Source organism: Diplotaxodon limnothrissa, linkage group LG5, assembly GCF_057381915.1.
Source record: "Diplotaxodon limnothrissa isolate DT_005_m linkage group LG5, D_limnothrissa_male_GT1.1, whole genome shotgun sequence".
NCBI lineage: Eukaryota > Metazoa > Chordata > Actinopteri > Cichliformes > Cichlidae > Diplotaxodon > Diplotaxodon limnothrissa.
Genome location: NC_140600.1, coordinates 6,170,345 through 6,195,959, shown reverse-complemented (window position 1 = coordinate 6,195,959; position 25,615 = coordinate 6,170,345). Strand labels below are relative to the sequence as shown.

Here is a 25,615-nt window from a genome sequence, read left to right as displayed (position 1 = left end):
ACCCTCAGAGTCATTTCAAGCTGATTTTGACAGATTACAAGATACAGACATAGCAGTTGCAGGAACAAGTGTTACTCAGAGCCTAGAGGTTGGGTGTTCTGAAAACAATGGGTCAGGTCAAAGAATTAAAAAAAATTCTGAAGCAATTTGCACTAAAATTATTGGTAAACTCAATGGTAGTGGTTTGGCAAATAGTTTTGTGTCATCACTTGTTTGTGATTTGGAAGATTTTGCAGATGGACTGCACTGTGAGTTTAAACATAAAGTACTGAACGTTGTGCCAACAGAAAATCCTGTTAGATCTCCAGTGGAAAAATGTCTTGAGACTTTTGACAATCCAGTTGAGAAGTTCGACACTGAAGCTAAAAGAAAGTCATATTTCCGTGAAAAATGGGGAATTGTGGATCCAGTGGAAAAGACTTTAGGAATACGCTATGATACAAGGTTAAATAAAAAATCAGGCACTTATGACCAGGTACCAGTAAAAGACACTTTTGTGTACATTCCAATTTTGGAAACAATCAAATTTATATGTCGCAATTCTTATATTTGCGAGCTGCTTGCTAAACTATGTGTATCAAAAGAAGACAGATATGAAGACTTTTGTGATGGGAGTTACTATAAGTCTCATCCATTGTTTTCAAAACCACAGACTTCTTTGCAAATTCAGCTTTATTATGATGACTTTGAGACTGCTAATCCACTTGGTTCCAAACGTGGTGTTCACAAAGTTGGTGCAATCTATTTTGTCCTCAGAAATCTGCCTCCAAAGTTAAATTCTGCATTGATGAACATTCATTTGGTTGCATTGTTTCATGCAGAAGATGTGAAAAAATACGGCTTTGATCCTATTTTACAGCCTCTGATTGATGACATAAAGTTTTTGGAGAGCCATGGCATTGATTTACCCTTCTCATCTGAAAAGGTCCATGGCACTATATGTCAGATAACTGGGGACAACTTGGGGATGCACTCAATTTTGGGTTTTGTTGAGTCTTTCAGTGGACGTTACTTTTGTCGTTTGTGTTTAATTGCAAAACAGGATGCACAGAGTGTGTATACTGAGGATGATCCAAAGATCATCTTACGAGGGAAAGAACTTTTTGAAATGCACTGCAGTGAGTTGCAATCTGATCCTCAAAAGCTACATGTGTTTGGCTTAAGAAAGAATTCTACACTGAACACTCTTCAATTCTTTCATGTTTGCCAGAACTTTTCCTTGGACATTATGCATGATATTCTCGAAGGGGTAGCACAATATGAGATAAAGTTACTGTTGGAATATCTGTCAGACAATTTTCTGCCGAAACCTGCTCTTTTGTCACGGATCTATGCTTTTGACTATGGCTACTTGGAGACCAAAAATCGTCCAACAAGGGTGAACTTAGACAGTAGTGGTAATAGTATAGGTCTTAACTCCATTCAGACTCTTTGTCTGATAAGAAACATTCCTTTAATTTTTGGTGATATTGTGCCAGAAGGAAATCAGAACTGGACTATGCTATTGCTATTGTTGCAAATAATTAACATCATATTCTCTCCATCTGTTACACATGGCATGACTGTGCTTCTAAAACATTTAACAATGGAACATCATGACTTGTTCAAATTGTTGTATCCAGGTAGGAACATGATTCCCAAACACCACTTTATGTTGCACTACCCAACTTGCATCAGAAAAATTGGGCCATTATTGCATGTATGGAGCATGAGAGGTGAGGCTAAACATAGGGTGTTCAAAGACACCCTTAAGAACTTTAAGAACATCACAGTGTCACTTGCCAAAAAACATCAAACATCCATAGCATACAAGTGGGAGACATGTCCTTTAAGCCATGTTGAGTATGGGCCCTTGAAATCATTTGATGTTGATAGTGAGGAAAATAGTGAAATGATCTCCCTAGGCTTGCCTGCTGTTGCAGAAGAGGCTTTCTCTGCTAATTGGGTTAACATTAATGGGACTGAGTACAGAACAGGATTGGTCATTTGTTGTGGTTCTGAACATGAGATGCCGGTGTTTTGCAGAATAAAAACAATAGTTTTGGTCAATAGTCACACCTACTTCATAGTTCAGAAGCTTGTGGTTGAAAATTTCAGTGAACATTGCCATGCTTATAAAGTGTTTGAAACGGATGAAAAATATGTTGTTAAAGCAGACTGTATTGAAATATACAAGCCCTTTGATTTGCAAAGTGCTTATGGTGATGATGATGGTCTGTACATTGTGCCATTATTTTTGTTGTGAACGTATGCTGTATGGTGCTTGGAATTTAATATTTATTAAAATGCTTATGTGACCAATTTTATGTTTTCTCCTTTTATCCTGTAAAGGGACTTAACAAGGATTTTCACTGAATGTAGCACAGTAGTCATACAGTAATTGCACTTTAATGCATTTTTGTATTCAGACAATTAATACAGACTAGTATTTAAAAGCTCATATATGTCACTTTAAAGTGCCAAAATAACACTGTAAAAGTTACAGAATAACACTCTAAGTGAAAACAGTCAACACAATCCAGTGTGAAAATAAACACTTAAAAGTGTCATAAATAACACCATAGTTGTTGTGTAGTAACACCCTCAGTGAAAAGAGTTAACCCAAGCCAGTGTAAAAGTGAACACTTATCAGTGTCCTAAAACAACACTATAAATGTTAGGTAGTTACACTCTGAGTGAAGACACTTCACACCATACAGAGTGAAATTCTAACACTATGGGTGTTATATTTTTAACACTACAATGGAGTTAAAATAATAACACTTTGCAAAGTGTTACTTTAACTCTAAACCAGTGAGAATTATATAAACACTGGAAAAGTGTTAACTTTAACACTATAGGAGTTGAATTAACACTGGAGATTTTGCTGTGTAGAGGCAGCAGGGGGTTTGGAGAGTCCTTCATGAAAGCAATAAGAAAGGAAGATTGGTATCAACAGCAAAATGAAGGAATATGAAGCAGTCTCATTTCCATATACTGCATTAAAGAAATGAGGTGATGTTGAAACCATTACTATTTATATCACTTCTCTATCATGGCAAAAAAAGTCATATACCAGAAACTGAGCAAGGAAAGGGAAATTCTAGCATAGTACATTCAAAAGAGTTGCCAAGTACCATAGCAGAGCAATGAGAACAACATAGCAGCGCTACAATGGCATGGTCAGGAGCCATGCACAGGAAGGGCCACTGAGGCACAGTGACTGTTCTCATAAATGAGTAAGTAAACAGGCTAATTGGTCATTTTAAATTCCCCGAAGGTGTGAAATGTGAGTGTGAATGGTTGTCTGTGTCCATGTGTTGGCCCTGCGACACACTGGCAACCTGTCCACCCTGAGACTGCTGTGGCCCCACAGCAATCTGGTTTGTTACATATTAAATAAAATAAAAAATCATATCAGAAGTGGTTCGAGAATGCTGCTGGTGGCTGACATGGAATTCTGCTGTAAAAACTGATTGGATGGCTGCATAGTTTCAATGAATTTACAGTTTGATCATTTCAATGATACATGTCACACTTACATACATATATATTAGGGGTGCAACGATACTCGTATCGATATTGAACCGTTCGATACAGTGCTTTCGGTTCGGTACGAACAATACTAAATTTTAATTTATTTTATCAACTTTTCTTCTGAAGATGCTGTCTGTGTTATGCGCACAGTGGATCTGCCTTCGACTACTCCGCCTAGGCTGCACTGTCGAGCGCAGATCCACTAAGCACAGCGCAAGCTAGCAAGACAGAAGCTAAGCTCGTTGCAACATGGCAAATTGAACCTCCCCCACCCTCATTCAGATCTGGCGTTTGGAATTATTTTGGTTTTCATGTGACGTATGACCCTGAAGGTAAGCGAGTCATGGACTAAAGTAAAACAGTATGTTGGATGTGCCACGCAATGCTCAATTACATGGGTGGGAACTACTGCGTTAGCGCAGTTAGCTCGTTAACGTGTTGGCCGTCCAGCCCCACGCACGGGGCGATCCGCTGTAGCTCGTTAACGGAGATTCGCCGTGTTGTGGCATTAACGTCATTTCAGATTAACGCTGACAGCACTAGTGGGAACACAACAAATCTGACTGCACATTTACTCCGACAGCATCCTAGTGCAAAGACAAGTGGAAGCAGACAAAAACAACAAGCACGCATGCTACAAACTTTACCCGAGTCATTTAGACAGCCGTTAGCACAGGATTCTCCTTATGGGGACCTGATATGTTTAATATGCTGCTGAGAATATAGCCCAGAAGAAGCGTATAGTATAGCTTTTATTTTGGAAAGAGCCATTTCTCTGTAATAAACTCTCTTTTCCAAAGATGAGTGATTCCTCGATCAGATAGATTTATTATTTTATCCGTTTGTTGTTTCAGCACCATTCAATTTAAAAACTGTACATTTGAGTTAAAATATATATTTATAATTTTAATAAATGACAAATTAAAAAAGCATGAACATTTTTTTGTATTGAAAAAATGTCGAACCGTGACACCAAAGTATCGAACCGAACCGAACCGTGAATTTTGTGTATCGTTGCACCCCTAATATATACATATTTTTAGATATTCATATAGATTTTACTTTGATAAAAATCTTCAGCCTTTTTTCTAACATTACTCCTCGATACCTTAATTTCGTGTTAAGACAGTCTCTTCCTAAGATCACTTAGAAGGATGCTTAGCCAGCAACATGTATACAGAGGGCATTTTGCTTCTTTTCCAAACACTGATTTGAAGTTAATTTGAAGTGTGAATCCATCAAAACAAGGTGTTAGTAGTTATAGCAGCATTACAGTACAATAGTAGTAACACAGCTTTATATACAATGCATAAGTCAAATATAAGCACAGGAGCAGAATAGATGTTTGTGTTTTGCCAGGAGATGTAAATGTAAAGTAAAAGTACACTATAACTACTTAAAACTTAAGTTTACGCAGTAACGAAACCTATGGAAACACAAGCAATCTGTGGGAGCCAAGATTCTGACTGGGTTGTAGGTATGCAAACACTTAATGTCATTGGAAAATCGATTGATAACTTTTATGCCATGTGTTTGTTTTTCCACAGACTTCTGGTTAATATTCTGTCTCTCTCCAATAAAATGAGACTACTACAAAAATTAAGACTCTTTTCTTTGGAAGTGAATTTGTAATTCAGCAGAGGATCAAATAATTTTCTCCCCCTACTGTATCTGTGGGCAATTTAGCAAACTTCCAAAAAAAGAGATTTTTCTTCTCTGTTAGATAATGGTTAAAAATGACTACTCGAGTAAGTGCAGAGGTGTATTTCTTTGGTTTCTTTCTGAAAGAGAGTCCATGGGACTCACAAAGAATTCATTATGTGGGTTTTATGAGTATTTTCCACAAGCTGCACTCCTCTGCCAGAAGTTAGGGTTTTCCCCGCTGCCAAATCCGACCTTGAGTTCTGGATACACACCATATTTTCTCTCACTCTGTCCAATGTCTTGGTTTAGCTATTGTCATAGCTATCCTGAAGCCTGCTATTAAAATGAATATCAATGGCACAGTCATAAAGAAATAAATAAAATGACACTATTAACAGTTAACCTTCTGCAGCAATTCTGACCCTTCAATTTTCTAAGGTGACATGGGAATACATGGGGTATGCTAATGTCCTTTAACTTTCTTGGACTGCCATCAGGCAAATTAGAAGAACGTGTCTTCAATTGTTTATTGATCTATGTATTTTTGATCTCCTTGATGTGGCACAGCATGAGCTGGTATCAGTTATAATTAGCTCCGGACCTCTCGATCTGCATCTCAGATTTCTTATTCAGTTCAAACTGATCTCTCTTTGGATTGTTTGGTGGCAACTTCTTCATCTCTGACAGTTGGTGAGTGGATAGAGCTGTGTTGGGAGAAATAAAATGTCAAATCATTTGCCAACAAAACTAGCCAATTAGATTCATGAAAATGAGCATCGGCAAAATGCTTTGATGAGATTATCAGGCTACTGGCACATTGTCTAGGGTTGCGGGTAGTTTGTTTTAGGTCATTTGCAAATGCAAAAAATGTAAAAATAAAATAGTTTGTCAAAATGCATTCAGGAAATTTCCCTGCAATTGTAATATACCCTAGTTTTCCAGTCGTTTCCTCACATGGGTTGCCAGTGACATGATTGATTTTAAGAGATTAACACAGTGCTAGTTATTGGATAACTCACAAAAATAAATAAATATCAATATTTAAAATCATCCACTAACTGGAAGGTTGGAAGATTAGTGATAACTGGATGCTCCAGTCTCTGTGCCAAAGTATGCTTGGGCCAGCTACTGAACCTGAAGTTGCTCACAGTTGCAGTTCAGATAGAAAGCAGCTGAATGAGGCATGTTAAAAAGTGCTTTAAGCGCTCAACTAGAGTAGAAAAGCATTATATAAGAATCAGTACATGACTCTAACCCTAACACTTTGCTATTAAAATAGTATATAAAAAATGTATTTTTGGTGGCGCAGTGATTAGCACTGTAGCAACCCCCCCCCAAAAAAAAACAAACAAACCAACAACTCTATTCTCAAAAGTTTCAACAATCAGGAAACAAAGAACGACTCCATAAGATTTTGAGTTTTGAGCTAGCGTTGGGGGTTGTCACCAGGGATGACACAGTGGAAATGCAACACTTGTGTGACACTTCTCCTTGAGAAAAGATCTATCCCTCCAAATCCAAGAGGACCTGGTTGCAGCCACTGTGAAGCTCCACAGTAGGCAGAAACACGTTACCTCCACAGTATGGTTAGGATTCCATGTTGGGTTTTTGGCCTTTTTATGACTTTATTTGAAAGGGTACAGTGAACACATGGGTCGGATTCGAACCGGCCGCTCTCAGCCATGCAGCAATATTGGGCATCTATATGAATGACTCTGTCCCAGCCTTTATGATCCACTTGACAGTTTCCACTGAATCTATGCAGGTCACGTGTTTCCACCTGCTGTCGAGGTCACGTGTTTCTGCTTACTGTGGAGCTCCACAGTGGCTGCAGCCAGACCCTTCTCTCCAAATCTAGTAAAACAAACAAAACATTTTCTCATGTCCGACTCCTTTGAGACTAATATAAAATACAAAGCTCAGATTAAAAGAAAAGAGTGAAAAGCTCTTGTTTGGGGAGTAAATATTTGCATTCCAGCTGCTAGATCTGAAAAATAATCATCAAATATATTCATTACTTTCACTCCACTGCAAATTTAATAACAGAGACAACAGACACTGCAGCTTTACTATCATCCATCTGCTGTTAAAATTTTGAATGTACAGCCTGAACACCTTCACTCCCACCTCTGTTCCACTCTGCTGCATAGTTAAAACCTAGCTCATATAGCTTCTAAGAGTGGAGTGGCAGGTCTATTGGTAATTTGCTAACCTCTGTGGTCAATGGACAAAAAGTAATTTTCCTGTCAGCGGAGTGAATCTGAACCACCACTTTGGAGTCATCAGTATGGTGTCCTACTGTTTCATCAAAACGCCACTGCAGCTAACGCAGCCACAGGCAGGATCTTGCAATAGGACACTGCTGACAGTTTTTAAGTCCCACAGTGGAGACGTGAAGTGGAACAGTACAGCTGACAGTCATCTCTCAGGAGCTGGTGATGATTTCTGTAAGCCACCACACACAAAGACCCCCTGTTCCCCTCAATATCCCACACTGTCTTCTGCTAAAGTGGGGCTACTGCTTACAGCTGAGGTAATTCCATTTTCCTGGAATGAGGTTCTGTTAGTGCACTGAAGGCTGTTACAAAGCTTCAATATCCTTCCCAAGCATAAGCTCATGAGAGTTTATGCTTGACCTGATAAAGAGAGAGGCTTTACTCTGTCAACAATTCAGTCCTGTAAGTCTTTGCCTTTTTATAGGCTGATGAAATCCTTTTCCACTTTCACCATACCTGCAGCTTCACAGAACTGTGATATCAGAAACATGTCTGGCTGGCCAACTGCGTAATGTATCAAGCCTATTCCAAACTTTAATGTATTCAGAATGGGGCCAGTAACATATAAAAACATAACCCATGAGCTGTGACTGTATGCTTCATCAGGTGTTAGCAATCCTTTCCAACAGAAGTGAGAATGCTTCCCTGCTCCAGCACAATATCTAATACTATAAAGTTTAAAGATTTTCATCATAACTCTCATGTACAGTATTAGAGGCTCTAACAGGCTCTCCTCCACACAGTCCTCATTTAGAAAGTGCTTCACAAACCCCAACATTACAGCTAACATGAGGATTTTCCTGTCAGTGCAGCTAGCCAAACTACTAAGAACCACTTAGTGAAAGTGGGCAGCATATCCACGGTTTGAACATAAAACTCATGGTATATCAGCCAGGGCCAGCACAAAAGTGACCCCCTGAGACTGATTCTCCTGAATTAGTGGTTCTGTTTATAGCTAGCTAACATAAACTAATGTAAGTCTATTGATGACAGCCATCCAACCAACCTGGTGACAAAACATTCCTTACTGACAGAAGATGACATTGAACATGTTTTTAAAACCTTAACTTTAAGCACTTATTTCTTAAATTCAGCTTCACAGTTATATGTGTCACTAGAGGTCCAGTGGAGTCACACAACACTTGTCAAAGTAGCCATGCTCATAATTTTAAGCCCTACGAGTATCCAGTTGAGTTATTTAAGAATAATCCTACACAGCTGTTATTAAGAGGGGGAAAAAACTATACACAGTCTTCTGTAGCAGGTTATAAACATGATTCTTAATATTGTTAATTTAAACATTTTAACATTGCTATTGGAGCCAGTCTCAAGTGCAACTGCAGATTTTAACACTTATTTTAACACTTTTTCAGCAGAGGTCATCACTTGAATCAAAATAAATCGGACAGACGTAAGGAAAAAAACACCTCCCTAATTAGCTTAAGTTGGTACAGTCCATATAGCTGTGTTTCATCACAGAAACTTTACTTCAAGAGGGTAAACAAGCACACAGCAGCTGGTGAAAGACAATCACAAGTCCTCTAATTTTTAATCAATGTGATGTTGTCAGCCTATAACCACAGAAAAAAGCCACTTACATCAAGTAGTGTGTTATTTATGTTGGCCTCAAATGTCATATGAAGCATACTATACTATAACAAACTATATGCAATTAAAGATTTCAGCGGTACTATAGTACAATAGTAACTGGCTGATGCGTTGACAAACTGGTGCATCTACAACTTTCCATTTATATCCCAGGTAACTCCAGTTCTATCTGCCATCAGAACTACAGGCACATATTACAGAGTCACAGCCCCATCCAGCCGGAGCATCTATAGCTGTGATGAAAGTGTTGTGCTGCCCTGTGATTAACTTGGAACGTTGTCTGATTCCTCCGTCTCTTAGGGACAGGCCTTCAATTCATCCCCACACAGACACGCTGCTTTCTTTCAGGACACTGTGGAGTTCCAGAAGCACCGAGAGCCATTACCATCACTAGCAGTATGCCAGTTAATAATGAGTTGTCTTGGGGAAAAAACATTGGTGTTTTTGCAGGCTGAAAGGGATTTGGACATGCAGTTCTCAGTGTTCATTGTAAAGACTTTACATTTGGCACAAGCACATAGATGAGCTGAGAATGACAGATGATCGTACTAATGACCAGAGATGGGCAGTAGCGTTACTGTAATCTGATGACTTTTTTCAAGTAACGAGTAAAGTAAGTGATTACTATTGCAAAAAAGGTAATTAGATTACTGTTACTTTCCCATAAGCACACTGCGTTACTGAAACCGTGATTTTTTTGTGAGAGTGTCTCATGACAATGACGTAAGCGAGTGCAACGTTCGTGGCAACAGCTGTGTGCAGATCAACAATAGGTAATATATAATATAATATATCGAGTGCTGGAGAGAGTATGACCGTGCAGCGTTTAAAGCGTGGAAGTACTGACCTTACTTTGAGTTTGATTCCGTAAAAAGTGACAAAAACAGTGTCCGCTGTTCACTGCGTGGTAAGAAAAAAAACCCTAAACCTCCGAGCAAGCACCGAGTATGCTGCAACGATAGTGTAAAATTCACAGAGAAACTGCCTTCCACTGACATAACGGCTGCAACAGACCTGTACCAGGGCAAACCTCCGCCTGCCCCACTCCTGATAAACAGGTGAAAATAGAGCAACAAGACCGCTGAGTCTTTGATTTTACTTATTTTCTGCTGTGTTTTACTTGCATCTATTTGAAAGAGTGAGTGCATATAATTTAATGTTTGCTTGATGCATAAAGCTAAAAGATTAAAACTAATGAAACAAGTTTTAAATAGAGACTTTTTCATTTGATTACATTTTATATGATGGATTATGCAGAAAAGGTAGAATTGGGATGAAAGATCTATTGCTTTATCACCTATTTAGGGTGTAAATCATGTTTTTAAAAGTAACTAAGTAACTAATTACTTTTGTATATAAGTCATCAGTAAAGTAATGGGATTACTTTTTGGGAAGTAATCAGTAATTACTTTCTGATTACTTTTTTCAAGTAACTTGACCAACACTGCTAATGACACACCCCAGTCCATTTTGGCCTGTCTAGAACACCTACATGTAAAACCTTAACAGATTATTTAAAAACATAACCATGAGCTGGGGTTACCTTGTGGATGCTAAGAAGTTACGATCATTGTACTGTTGATGTTGAAACTACGTTATCCAAATCAACATCTAACATCAGCTGAAAGCAGAGCCTTGTCATTGATATTTTTATAGCTAGGCACATCCTATGATGAAAATCTTACCAGCATAATATTAGCTAGGATTTTAGAATGAGATGGTCAGTCATATACAGCCGTTCATGTGTGTGAACCTAATATATTCCAGCCAGGACAGCTGCAGTCAAAGGAACACTCACATAGCCACAGAAACAGCATGAAAGAAGGAGCTGGGGTGGAGGTGGTTTACAAATCATTTTGCAGATATGCAGTAACTGCAGCCATGCTAAAGCAGCCTAAAGAGCATGAAGGGAATCAGCTGAAGTGGACTGGCATTAAAATCAGTGAATCTGTTAGGACTAGCGTAACTTGAGTTGATATCTATCTAGTTTATACAATTCTCCTCTTAAACCAGTCAGAGTTTGCAAAGTCCTTGATACGAAACGTAAATGTGTTTTTTTAAGTACAAAACAAAACAGTCCTGGAGGAATAAATCTATCGATGGAAAAGAAGAATCAGAGAGAAAACACAGCAGGGAGCACTATGATATCACTGCTTCCCCGAGGATAGCAGTATAGTTATATGGGTAGGGTAGTGCTGATAAGTGAGAGTGCACAGCAGCAGACGTCTAGAAGGGCATAAGAAAAGAATGACAGCGTATGTACAGCGAGCCGGGCACCACATACCTGACGCGTCTCGGACTTTCACTTTCAGATCTGCAAATGACAAAAATATCAATCAGGAAAAACAATGAACTAAAAGTGGAATAGCGACATACTCAAAAAAATAAAAGAAAAAATGGTTGCATTTGTTTTGCAGCTTGCAAAGACTGATAATAGCAACTTCATCTGAAGCCAAAAACCAAGATAATGCACTTCTGACCAGGTCAAAATGAACAATGAAAGTTCATAAAGGGAAAGCAGCCATATTTGGCTGGATTTCTGTATCATACATATCTGAAGGCAGTTCAGTGAAACATTATGGTGTCAATTAAAAAAGTAAAACTGCCTTCTTTGCTTTTTCCAGACCAGCAGGTCTAGGACAGTTAAATCCCACAGGCCAGAAAAACAAGAACACCAACCATATCTTCTACATCCAGTCTGATTTTGTAGCTTTGCTTAATACTTATTTACAAGCAGTGTAAATTATGCATGAGGTTTACTTTAGCTGTACCTCAGCACTGTCAAAATATTCTTCTCATACCTCAGAGCTGCTTTAGCCTAGATCAAACCACAAACATTGCAGGGAACTTGTTTTTCCTTGGTTCAACATTTTACTCTAATCATAGTCTGGCTCAGAGGATTTTTATGTGAAATTAATAAGAGCTGGCAGATGCCTTTTTCTGCATTTTTGTCTCAGTGCAGCTGATGGTCAGAAATTGGCACGTAAACTAAAGCTTAAGGCACGCAGGAAATTACAAGCAAAATGACCTAAATTATAAAGGAACATGACATATTTGGTTTTTTGACCTTGGCCAGATGTGTGGGTAGGTATGTGTGTAATGACAGATGCCAGCATGACTTTTGCTCCCCACAGATTCCAAAGGATGTCATGTCAGAGCCTGTGGTCACATAAAGGGACAGATCCTTTCAAAGACAGAGGAGGAAAATTCCATCGTTAAAAAGGCTCTGAAAGGATGAGGGTGTCGTTAACGTCCATCAGCCTCACTCTGGAAAATGATAGGGACTCTTCTATTTCACCGCTTTTGGACCAGTTGAGGGAGCATAAGACCAGCCAGACGTATGTGGCTTGAAGGACTCCTTCATTATACGCAGGTTGTCTTTCTCAGCACATCTTGCTAATAGGGCTCTTGTCTTCTTCACTCTCCCTTCAGTAGAAAAACTGTCAGCCTTTTTGGCTCCTGGTGCTCAATACTCAGCTAATGAGTGTGATCTGTATTGAATTCCACTCTATAGAGATAGGTGAAACAAATGCTGGCAGAGGTGGTAGTGCTTTGACACCTTCATCCATGCCATGTTTTTCCCCGAGACAAAGTCACTGAAGCGTAGCAAATCCTTTACTAATGGCATAATGGTACGCTGCCTGTACAAAGCTGATTTGATGAGACACTTCTGAACTTTAGATGTTCTACTTTGTCACTACTGTTTTCAGATGACATGGAGAGCGAGTGCAGCAAGGGGAGTGTCGGAAGGAGGCTGGGAGTGGGGACGATAGGAGGGGAACAGAAAGAACAAAGTAAGCAAGAACTGATGATGTGCCAAAAGGAAATCATGATCTGTCAGTGTGAGACCAACAAAAAGATTCACCTGTCCTCTGTCAAAAGCAAAATCAACGGCAAATTGTAAACAAGGCAACTGCAGCAGGGAGACCTCCGACTGCAAGTGTGGGTCCCCTGTTTGCTGTGGGGAAACGTGACACTCCCCCTTAAACTAACTGGTAACTGGCAAGGATGAGATAGAAGAAGGCAGATAAAACCCACTTAATGATCTCATCTAAGGATGCCAGATAGCCAAGCTTTTCTTAGAATTTGCATCCAATACCAGACAGAAGAGCAGGCTTTCATGTCTTCCAAACTGCTCTTCGTTCAGAGCCTTTTATCTTAGCCTAATTTAACAATTGTGAGTTGTTGGTGTGCGGAGAAACAATTTTGCATTCAGTGTTCTCATAAAATCCTTAATTTTTATGCATTTATTAATACTAGGAATAAAATACATGGGATTTATAAATGGGTATTATTTTGGCCAAATCTTCATTTTACAGTTTATAGCTTTACATTTTCATATTTGTAGCCTTTTCTCTCTTTGTTTGTTTCTTCACTTTTTCTCAGTGCAATTATATTTAAATCCAGTTCCCCATCTCTCTGCCTCTCTGTGGACCTGGCCTGTACCATTGCACTTACAACCCTCTCCTTTCACATAATTGCATGACCGTAGTCTGTCTTTGCTTGTGATTTGCCACATGTTGTGCCCATCAAAATAAAGTCCTGGCCCTGCCTGCATGGACTGAGAACGAGTGACTGAAGATTCTGCTCTTCCATTTCATTCACTACAAAGAATCAGCTCTCCGATTTGGCTCATTCACAAATGGCACATAGCTGTTAAATGTAACATCATTAGCCAAATTCAAAACACATATAGTTAGGTTCATGTGAAGGACTTGGAAGTAAGGACCCAGAATGCAGACAGAGAGGACGGTGGAGTTGATCAAAAGGCGAGTCCTTCATTTGATTTTTGTCCAATATACAAAATCAAACGGAAAAAAAACAAGTCCAAGAGAAGAGCAACTAAAAACTGTGGCTAGGACACACTAGGACACAGAGAACCTGAACTCAAACAGGGACTGAAACAGTAACTTAACAGTGTGAAGTTAACAGTATGCTCTGACAACAGCAGGAAGGAAGAAAGCACTATACATACAGGGAGTGCAGAATTATTAGCAGAGTTGTATTTTTGAGGAATAATTTTATTATTGAACAACAACCATGTTCTCAATGAACCCAAAAAACTCATTAATATCAAAGCTGAATATTTTTGGAAGTAGTTTTTAGTTTGTTTTTAGTTTTAGCTATTTTAGGGGGATATCTGTGTGTGCAGGTGACTATTACTGTGCATAATTATTAGGCAACTTAACAAAAAACAAATATATACCCATTTCAATTATTTATTTTCACCAGTGAAACCAATATAACATCTCCACATTCACAAATATACATTTCTGACATTCAAAAACAAAACAAAAACAAACCAGCGACCAATATAGCCACCTTTCTTTGCAAGGACACTCAAAAGCCTGCCATCCATGGATTCTGTCAGTGTTTTGATCTGTTCACCATCAACATTGCGTGCAGCAGCAACCACAGCCTCCCAGACACTGTTCAGAGAGGTGTACTGTTTTCCCTCCTTGTAAATCTCACATTTGATGATGGACCACAGGTTCTCAATGGGGTTCAGATCAGGTGAACAAGGAGGCCATGTCATTAGTTTTTCTTCTTTTATACCCTTTCTTGCCAGCCACGCTGTGGAGTACTTGGACGCGTGTGATGGAGCATTGTCCTGCATGAAAATCATGTTTTTCTTGAAGGATGCAGACTTCTTCCTGTACCACTGCTTGAAGAAGGTGTCTTCCAGAAACTGGCAGTAGGACTGGGAGTTGAGCTTGACTCCATCCTCAACCCGAAAAGGCCCCACAAGCTCATCTTTGATGATACCAGCCCAAACCAGTACTCCACCTCCACCTTGCTGGCGTCTGAGTCGGACTGGAGCTCTCTGCCCTTTACCAATCCAGCCACGGGCCCATCCATCTGGCCCATCAAGACTCACTCTCATTTCATCAGTCCATAAAACCTTAGAAAAACCAGTCTTGAGATATTTCTTGGCCCAGTCTTGACGTTTCAGCTTGTGTGTCTTGTTCAGTGGTGGTCGTCTTTCAGCCTTTCTTACCTTGGCCATGTCTCTGAGTATTGCACACCTTGTGCTTTTGGGCACTCCAGTGATGTTGCAGCTCTGAAATATGGCCAAACTGGTGGCAAGTGGCATCTTGGCAGCTGCACGCTTGACTTTTCTCAGTTCATGGGCAGTTATTTTGCGCCTTGGTTTTTCCACACGCTTCTTGCGACCCTGTTGACTATTTTGAATGAAACGCTTGATTGTTCGATGATCACGCTTCAGAAGCTTTGCAATTTTGAGACTGCTGCATCCCTCTGCAAGATATCTCACTATTTTTGACTTTTCTGAGTCTGTCAAGTCCTTCTTTTGACCCATTTTGCCAAAGGAAAGGACGTTGCCTAATAATTATGCACACCTGATATAGGGTGTTGATGTCATTAGACCACACCCCTTCTCATTACAGAGATGCACATCACCTAATATGCTTAATTGGTAGTAGGCTTTCCAGCCTATACAGCTTGGAGTAAGACAACATGCATGAAGACGATGATGTGGACAAAATACTCATTTGCCTAATAATTCTGCACTCCCTGTACACAGAGGGGAGATCGGAACAGAGAGGAAACATCTGGGAACAAAACAAGACACAGGTGACAAAAATCTAACTGCTGAGACAGAGACAAGCAACGCTGAACACACACAAGGTTAGAAAATAAAACAGGAAACCAGGACTAAGACCCATGAATCTAACACAACACTATAAACCAGGCCTGGACCAAAAGTAAATAAACACAATGACAAGGCCAACTACACTTAGAAACTAGGAGAGAGGTGACATAAAAGGGAACTAACATCGTTTCATTAAGAACTAAGAATTAGAAACATAAATAACAAAAACTCAAGAGACACTCTGAAATAAAACCAAATTTAAAAGACCAAATACTAAAGGACTGCTTCACAAATCCAAAATAAAATGTGAACCAACCAAATCTCAAAACCTAATGTCATCGACCCACGGACCCTGATAATGATTGACAGCATTTGCTACTTTGTTAACATAATAACTGCTGTTATGAACAAACAGCATACTACTCTATTGTTGAGGTAACTGTGCTTGATATTTAAAGGTTTAACAAACATCCACAGCAGACCAGCCTTAGAGAGCCAGTTTAGTTGAGACAAAGTTATCAGTTTATTCCTCAAACACAGTTAATACTAACAAGGGGGGAAATGCATACTCATAAGATATATCAGATAATGTGAATAGTATGGTGCTAATGGTCCAGTCAGGTAGGACTAACTTATTGCACAGATGATGTATATTTTGTAAGTAAATAAATAAATAAATAAATAAAATAAAACAGTTTTTGCTACACTGTAAAATTGTCACTAACCTATGAGCAAATTACTAAGCTGCAGTCTTCACAACGGTGAAGATACCACAGGTAGTGCCACACTGGCTACTTCCATATTTTATATATGACATATGGTGGTAGATTTAATCAACCATGGGGACACTTTGCTGTGATTGATTATTGTTATGTCTATATTAACAAAACCCTCGCCTGGCCTTATATTAAAGGTAACAAAATGAAGACAAGGACAAGAGCCTTGAAAACAAGCGTTGCCGAGCTGAAATATTTGTAAAACAATGCTGGTGGTTACAACTTTTTAAATGTGGAAAAGCTACTTTCCTCTTCAGTAATTACAGTAATTTAGAGTTTCGGGCTGTTGGCTCTGATATCCACTTTGACAAAGCAAGCACTATGATATCGTCACTTTCAGAGATTGTTAAGCTTTTTTTCAGTTCCCCATCAGCAGAAAGTGACTTTGAAAAAAACATTAAACATGCAATTTAGCCACATACACAAGTAAAATATGAGCAACAGAACCAATGATAGCCACTAGGTGGAATAAGCAGTGACAGGAGTTCTTCTGTTTTATCCAATCTAGCACCAACTATTTAAAAATCAACCAGATGATAAGTGGAAATAGGCTCAGTTCCATGCCTTATGGTTCATTTGCTCGTTTTTGACCACAGTGAAATCCCCAACAGATCCATCTCAGCTTCTCACTTTCTATGTTTATAACCTCAAAATATACTGAGCCTGCTTCTCCTGTAATCAACACTGTGTCAAAAACACCAGCATTCCTGCTGTATCCTCCTTCTAGATTGATGGGTCCTAATTGCATGACCCTCTTTGTTCAAACAAAATAAAAGGAGCATAAAAAGGGCAGCTGGTAGACTGCATAAAAGCACAGGATGTGACAGAAAACATGCACAACGCCTGACTAATTGAAAGGAAAAAGAGGCATGGTGCCAAAGCAGATGGTTTTTAATAGAAGCACATTAAGAAGTCTGATAAGGAGTATTTACACACTGGGTTTATGGTACCTGCTAATCATCTTTTTAACTTGGGTCTAGCTGTTTGAATTGTATGATGTGGCTGAGCAGCATACAAGAAACAAAAAGTTAAGATCAGTGTAGCACTGAACCACCACGAACAAAACCTCATTCAGGGAATTTGTATTAACTGTTTACCTGCTTGCTCATTAAACAATGTGATTATGTAATGAGCCAACCACACGGTAGCAAATTAAGACATTTAGGCATGAAAACATGGTAAAGATGACCTACTGAAGTTCAGATTGAGCATGAGAATGGAGAAAAAAACCATTTAATTGACTGTGAACATGGCATGGTGTCAAACAGGCTGGTATTTCAGCAGCCGCTGATCTGCTGGGATTTTCCCACACAAGTTTATGGAGAATCACAAAACAGGAAATATCCAATGACTGTATAAATAGGTAGCCTTTCCTTTATTCATTAGGAGTCGTGCTTTTGGCCAGCTCACAATGTTTCGTATTTATAAGTTTTATAAAACTTTAATGGCTCCGCAGAAAACAGGTTTTAAATGAGCAAAGACTTTAGCTATTAGCTATCTGATGATAAAGCCACCCAAAATGTTGAAAATAATCCCTCAGTTTCAGTGATTACAATAAAAATGCTTTAAAAAAATGGAGACCTCATAAAACACGGCCTCGTTAAAGTCTCCGAAATAATGTGCCCGAAAAAAAGTGCAGGACTTCAACAACGTCAGCATGTCCAGAAATCCAGTTGTGCGACGCATTGAAGACTCGTCAGCCAACATTAAACCGCACAGCTGCTATTTTTTTTTTTTTTTTGCGGGAGTGGACGAGAGCCCGAGTACTTTAGGTGAGTAAAAAATATATTCCACAGTACCCGTGTGTTAATAAGCATGCATGTGCAGGTACACATGCTTCAAATATCAATAATGCGCTTCAATGCCACCACTACCCTGCTTTTGCGCACCACTTTCTTATATGCGTTTTTCCTGTTAACACACAGAGTACACACCTCTGTGCACAGCACACAAAGTCAGCTGATCTCAGCTGATGTTTTTTCTCTGTGCTGTAAATTTTCTGTCTAAGAAGAGGCTGCTGTTCTGAGAAGCTAAAGCTTTTTCTGAATAAATCAATAAAGATCCATTTATGGAAAGCTGTGATGAAGGCAGTTTTGTCTTTAATTATATTCAACAATATAACATATTTGACCACTTTTAAGTGACTTTTCTAACTTTAATACACTAAAGTTAAGGTCATATACCTAACTTCTGGTAAGTGCCCCAGCCGCTCCTATATTTTTATGTATGTGGCCCTCAGTGAAAAAGTTTGGACACCCCTGCTGTAGGGAAACCTCCTGCTCTAGGCTCAAGTACCTTACCTGCTCAAGTCTGCCCACCCTGTTGTCTCATCCCACTCCACAGCAAAAAGTGCTAGTAGTATTTAAACAAAGCAATAATGTGCAAATAGGAAACTAAAACTGCCTTCTGTCTATAAATATCGCTTCAAATGAAATCAAAACGGATTTATTTTAAATCCAAAATAACAAGTTTCCCAGTTTAAAGATGATTCTGTTCAAGAATTCACGATCGCCGTAGACATGCTCTGGAGTGAGGCTTGCTCTTATCTGTTAGATGATGTTCGCAGGTATCAATGCAACGCACTAACTTAACTCACTAAAACTGATCCATTCAGTGCTGACGTCACAGCTCTGCGCTGCCGGCGTTTTTAAATGCCCGTGCACTGCAACAGTGCCGTGCATTAAACTTTGTTTTCTGTTAAATGCTTTCACACTTTTTAAAATCTCAGCTTACATTTTCTTCCCTCCTCCTGTTTTAGCGCTACGCTCTTCTTCCTTAGTATTGAGAGCTGTCTTGGCAGGCGACATAGGCAATACTGCCCCCATAGTTTGATGTAGTGTATTGCAGTTCCAACAACACATTTACGTGTTATTAGTATACATCGCATCGACCAATTTTTATAGTCGACATCATCGATTATGTCAACAAATCATTTAAACAGCCCCAGAAACAGGTAGGTTTACCAACATTACATCAGTACTTTTACTAAACAAATCACTGATGTTGGAAAAACTGCATTATTCATGAACAACTGGCAAAATAAGACAAGTTACAATTTCTTTTTAATTATGATTATAACATAGTTACAACCAAGAACTGGCCACCACAAGAACTAAATGTTTCACCTCTATTTGACTAATGTCCATTAAAAAAAAGATTTACGCAGCGCAACAAAAATATTGCTGAGGTCATTGTTAGAATACTTTTCCCTCTTCCACTGGCACACACAAATCAATACATCCGGTCCTAATGAGGTGAAAAAAACATCCTGATGAGGAAGAACTGTCTAAATAAAAAAGCTGCTGCACCAGTATATTATGGGAACTGCTCCTCCCTAACAATCAACTTTGCTCCAGCAGCTGTCAGTCCAATCACAGCAAGGATTAGGAGAATTAACATTTTCTACCCACAGAGTTTTCTAATCAAGTATAAAGTTTGAATAGTCACAGATGAATGGTGCTGCAGGGAATTGTGCGTCACACATGTTCAAGCTTCCCCACAGCACCTTCACCTTCCATCTGGAAATATATTGCATCTGAGTGAAAATTACCTATATTCAGTTCTCTGCTGATTTCAAGTAAAATCTAAAAAATAAAATAAAATAAAATAATTCAAGACCTGATTCTGAGCCAAGCTATCAAAGTCACACTGAAATGTGGAGATTTCCCATATTTACTAAGGGAATGGCAGGAATCCTACATTGTAATGTGGGCAAATGTAATCCAGGCATCTTGTAATGAACTGGCAGGGGGCCACAGCCAAGCCAATTAAATGATATGAGCCTGGCAATAAGTGCTTTTTATTTCATGACCCCAAGAAAACTGCTGCAACTAAATTTCATCATCTCACAATGCACTAGTTGTAGGAAACCTTCATGCCTTCACACCAAAAAAATAGATTACTCCTCTCATTACAACTTTCAACTGGCACTTTCAAAGATTTTGTACGGGCTAAGGTGTAAGAACTAAAGTGCCTTTCCAAATTTCAATTGCTATCTCAGTTTCCTGTGCCCTCAAAGCTGGACCTGGGATAATACAATTTAGCTTTGAAAAGTGTGAAAAGCTAATAAATGTGATTTCTCCCATATTTCATTTCTTTTAAAGCGCTGCAGCCTTCTTGCTGGAAGTCCCCTTGTGTTGACAAAGCCTCATGCCAAGTTTTCTTTTTTTTCTGTTGTGTCAGTTGGATCCTTGTATAAGCAAACAGGCTAATGGAATTAACCTTTCCACATGCCGGGCACTACATCACGGCCAAGAAAGACAAGCAGTGCAGGGAGGGGAGCACAGGCAGACTGTCAGCATCAGCCCTGGGAAACCAGGATGGATGACCCCAAAGTTAACCTGCAGACCCACAACATACTGCATTTCTAAAAGCATGAAGTCAACTTGGAGTAGATTTAAATCTGAAATGCATTTGATAACAGTTTTAAACAAAATATGATGAAATTTGATTATTATTATTTATTAATATCAGTTTTTGTAATGACTTGATCCAAATAGTCATCATGCTAATAATTAAATAAGAAAAAAAGGTTTCCAAAATAAAATAGTTTAAGTACTTTTAAAATCTTGGATGAAATCTAGCTGTGCCTCTAAAAGTTTCATAAAATGTTTGTGCCAGCAAATAGTAATTATTCACATTCTTGGCATGTGGAGTTCTGGGCTTCCAAACATGTACTTGTGTTTTGGAACAAACACTAGCTGGTGTTTTGAAGCTAACTTAATGGTATTAACTGCAGCCAGCCTTTCAAGAGATAGGAAATAAAGGCTGAGAAGCCTCTGTGCCAGCGATAAAGCAGGGTTATTATTCAATTGTTGCAGACAGTGGGATATTACTTCCTTACAAAGATGTCAGAACTGTCCTCTAATTAGCAACTTCACAATGTCAGTTTGGAAACTGTGATGCTAGTTTGGCTAAGCTGTCCAACCTCTTCTAAAGCTAAACTGGCTTCAAGTAACTACAGAGAACACTGGTGGTTGTCTTTGACTTAGCTGTACAATAAAATGTGTCCATCATCATTGTGAAATAAAAGAAAATAATTAATCATATAGGCTATTTGGAGGGCTATATATTTTAAAATTATGATTGTAATATTAGTTAAATCTATTTTTTATATATTTTTTGGTTTGTTCCCACACTTCTTTATTCCTTTCCTTAAAAAGACCCAAATGAACTGAGATAGCTATCAGCTTGATGACTAATGGAGCAATAGGTTCAAATAGTCAAATGATGTAATTATGACATAAACTATTAAAACATAGCTGTATGCAAAGAAGCTTTTTACATTAAGAGCAGTTTACACTAATGCAAATGAGGGATAAAAACAATATAAAACTGGACAACAAAGCTAATGGTCTTTAGCTTAGTCAATGCTAGACTACCTTGTTTCATGACTTTTCTAAAAAAATAAAAACAAAAACAAACAGACATGATATTGGTGTCTGGCTTTGCTTTCATTGTTATTGGTATCAACAGTTTGTCTTTGGATGCTTGCACAAAGTTTTTGACTTAAGTCCAAACTGTTGGCAAGTAGTGATAGAGCTCTGATGATGATGATAATGATGCTTTCTCTTGATCTCTCTCCCAGCACTTGTTGGGACTATTTTTATTGCAATCATAGTAACATAATGTGTCCCTATGAACTCCATTATTTTATTGCTTTTTACTTATTTCTCATCAGCTCGCCTCCACGTGCCATGTGGTTGTGGGTGAGGCCCTGCACTCACAGTGCGAGCAGAGAAAGCACAAACTAACATGACCATAAGTGACAGCAGGAAAGAATCTCAGACTGAGATAGAATCAAACTAGTATAAATATTTCATTTATTTATTTTGTTTATCTTCTGTTGTAATTTATTAAATGAATGAATCTTGCTGAGTGTATTTATTTCTAATATTATTAAAGCAAGAAGAGCCTGATATTTGCCTTACACGTAAAGAGTAATTCCAAGTTTCTCCCTCAGAGTAGCATGACCACAAATGGCAGCATAAATGCTGACCTGTGAGCACACGTCCCACTAAAGGATGTCAGGACCTCATGTCACCCTTATTGAGTCTGATTCTGACATAGATGAGTAGCCAGCTGGAGGTGATTTGTAGGGCTATGGTAGTGCTCCTCCTTTTCCTCTTCACACAAAGGAGCAGATCCCAGTCCTGCTGCTGGGTTGATGTATTTCTACAGCCCTGCCCGGTTTGACTCATGTTTCAGCCACTTCCTGACTTAGTGTTTTACCGTAATGATAGTTTTGCTGAGTGTATTTCACGTTTTTTTCTTATTGGAGATTGACATGGTGTCACTTCAGACTGTCATGTGTCTCTTTTTATACATGCAATGTCCCAACTACCTGCTTTGAAACCCAAGTGAGAAATAAAGTACAGTTTTACATATAATCCATTAATTCATTGGTTTTAGTTCTGCTAAAAGGACATGATCCCTCACTGACTTCCTGCTCATGAACAGCTGGTAATTGCTCTTGATGGAGCACTTGGACAAGTTGGATGAGACTGCAAATGGGATTTTAGTGGTGCTATAAGCACTGACATTATGCTTAAACCCAATGGGGAATTTACTTATGCTACCTCTACAGTCTGTATAGTCTCTGTATGATACTTCTCTGTATCGGGCTCACGATTGTAATGAGGCTGATGCACTGTGAGTGGATTTAGTGAACTTGGCTTGAAACATATGAGTATTCATACAAAGTCTGTGTCCTCACAAGTGTTTTTGTCTTTTATTTTTTAAGACTCACTCTGAATGTGACCTTCATTGTGAGGGAATGAAAAAGTTAGTTAGCTTGTTAGTGCACTGGGGAGCCCACAAACAGACTTAACAAAAAGAGCAGTCTCTACACGAGCGCATATCCTCCCACCATAGTGCTTTTACTTCCCAGGATATTAATAGAAACAACAGGCCTTCTCTAACAATAACGTGAATCCTTCACTGACATTCAGCAATATTTATTTGAGGGATAAGAGACATGGCAGATTCTTAAGTACAAGAAAATTGATTAGTTCTTTTGTATATTTCCAAATCGAGTCATGAAATTAACCTGGAATGAAATTACTTGTGAGAGACAATGAGCGGTGCAGGAATAAGATTGATATAGAAGAAGTAAATAGAGCATTTGATGGAAGGTAATGCCATCAATATTAGCCCCACACTGGCCTCAATTTGGTATCTACATGAGTAGAGTACTAAACAGCAATATTGGGAGTCTGCCAGCAGGTAGAGGAGGTGTGTGTGTGTGTGTGTGTGTGTGTGTGTGTGTGTGTGTGCGCATCCTAGAGAGAGGCAGAAAAAGAGAGGTCAAAAGAGAAGATTGGGGGAAGCGGAGATCTGGAGACAGTTACACAGAGGTGTACTCAAGCTGAACTCTGTGGGCCAGCTTGGGCCAGGCAAATATGTTTTTAGAGTGGATGACTTATGCACCCTGGTCCTCCTGAGTAAAGTGGAGGCCACTTCAGGTGCTCTTCTGCAGACCTGGCTCGCCCTCTTGGTTAAATCTCTCAATAGCTAGCACACTAATCTTCTTACAGTAGATGTATGTTGCTGGATGAGAATCAAGTGAAGGCAAAGTCACCAAAAAAAGGATATACCAGGATGTACAGAAGCCCACAATGTCTCCTCTCACAATTGCTATTAAAAGCTGTAATCTGGAGATAACAAAGCTCGTTTTCTCGCGATAACAGGTTAAATTATCTCATTACCTGAAAAGCTAATGGCTTATTTCTCAGAGAAATTGCGTCTTTATCACACAAAGCTGTCTTTTGTTTTCTCTAGATCATTGGAGGACTTGTAAGCCATGAAAAGCATTCTCTCTTTTTTCTTTTCTAGAGGTCGGCGTATGATTTGCACCAATTTGATTGGTGCTGGCTCTACCACAAAGACACAATGCAATTTCAGCTCGTCACAGCATCGACTTCATTCTAATCAGATAAGCTGATCAATAACTCCTGCATCTCAGTGTTTCAAATGTGCGTCTTGCACCAAGTAGGCAGAGAGAATGGTGAAATGAGAATGTACTTGTTTGCAGTGATAACTAAATCTTAATTTATAATGACAAAATATGATTTGTAGGATTTTACAAGGTAGCCAGAGAAATTAACTTAACTGATAACACCATTATACCTGAACAAATGACTAGCAGCTGTGCACAATGACCAGTTCATCCGACTTTCAGGTAGGGCTGGGCCATATTATACCGTTCACGGTAATACCGGTATAATGTTAGGCAACGATAGGAAAATGAAATATCGCGATAGAATGGGAGTAAAACGCGCATGCGCAGTGCCTTTGTTTTCATACGCACATGGCCGATTGTTGAGTGAAATAGATGAACCAGAATTGGTTTGTAAAAATGGTGCAACTTCCGTGATGTGGAACTGGTTTGGTGTTTGTCCGTCAGATACACAACAAAGCACATTTTTTTGCAGAACATGCAAGCGGCCGTTGTTATTGTCGTATTTGTCGGACTAAGATGCTCTTAAATCTGGGAGTAATCTGGGTCCTAAACTCCGTATGCTTCAGGTCAAACAACACTGCAGCATCACTTAGAGTTAAAAACTGTCTAAATTCTTTCATCTTTAATAAAACGATCAGCATTGCTGCTTTACCAGGTGTAACTATAAAGTTTAACTTCCAGGCATCCATGAAAACAAAAGTTATTACATTTAACGGAGTTAGAAGTTAGCAGGAAGCTAGCGGAAGTTAGCTCGCTAGTTTCGCTAGTTACCTAAGCATGATATTACATGTTCTGACTGAGAGATTTCTGAAAAAAATCAAACGTACAGCTCTGCTATCACTTCCAACATAAATGAAGACAGGAAACTAAACAGCAGTGACGTTTGTAGGGTTACTGAAGTTGGGCTAGCTGGTATATAATGATGTGCTACGTGATCGCTAGCGACACAGCTATGTTAGCATAACATAAACAGTGAAGCTGGAGGACGAACACTAACACTTTTCCACTTATAAAAGTTAACGTGAAGGTTCTTCATGGTTAGAGACAAATGCAATCGCATGGCAGGATGCTGTAAACGGACCAAACTTCAGTCAGGAGAACAACTGAGATAATCCATCCACAATACGAGGTTAGTCATTAATATACTGCAACAACATGGGAATAGAGCAGCTGCCAGAGAATTCAACATTAATGAATCAATGGTACAGAAGTGGAGGAAGCA

At 39.0% G+C, this 25,615-nt stretch overlaps 1 protein-coding gene across 2 annotated transcripts in view; it reads right to left on the bottom strand.

Moving 5' to 3' along the window:
* Nucleotides 1-25,615, bottom strand: part of iqsec1b (IQ motif and Sec7 domain ArfGEF 1b) — a 267,271-nt gene that overhangs the window by 197,728 nt on the left and 43,928 nt on the right. The window contains exon 2 of one of the 2 annotated variants that reach the window (XM_085352980.1): nt 11,329-11,358. The exons of the other annotated variant lie outside the window; for it this stretch is intronic. Within the exon in view, the coding sequence (XP_085209106.1) occupies nt 11,329-11,358 (30 nt within the window). The remainder of the gene's footprint in view (nt 1-11,328; nt 11,359-25,615) is intronic. 2 annotated transcript variants of the gene reach the window in all.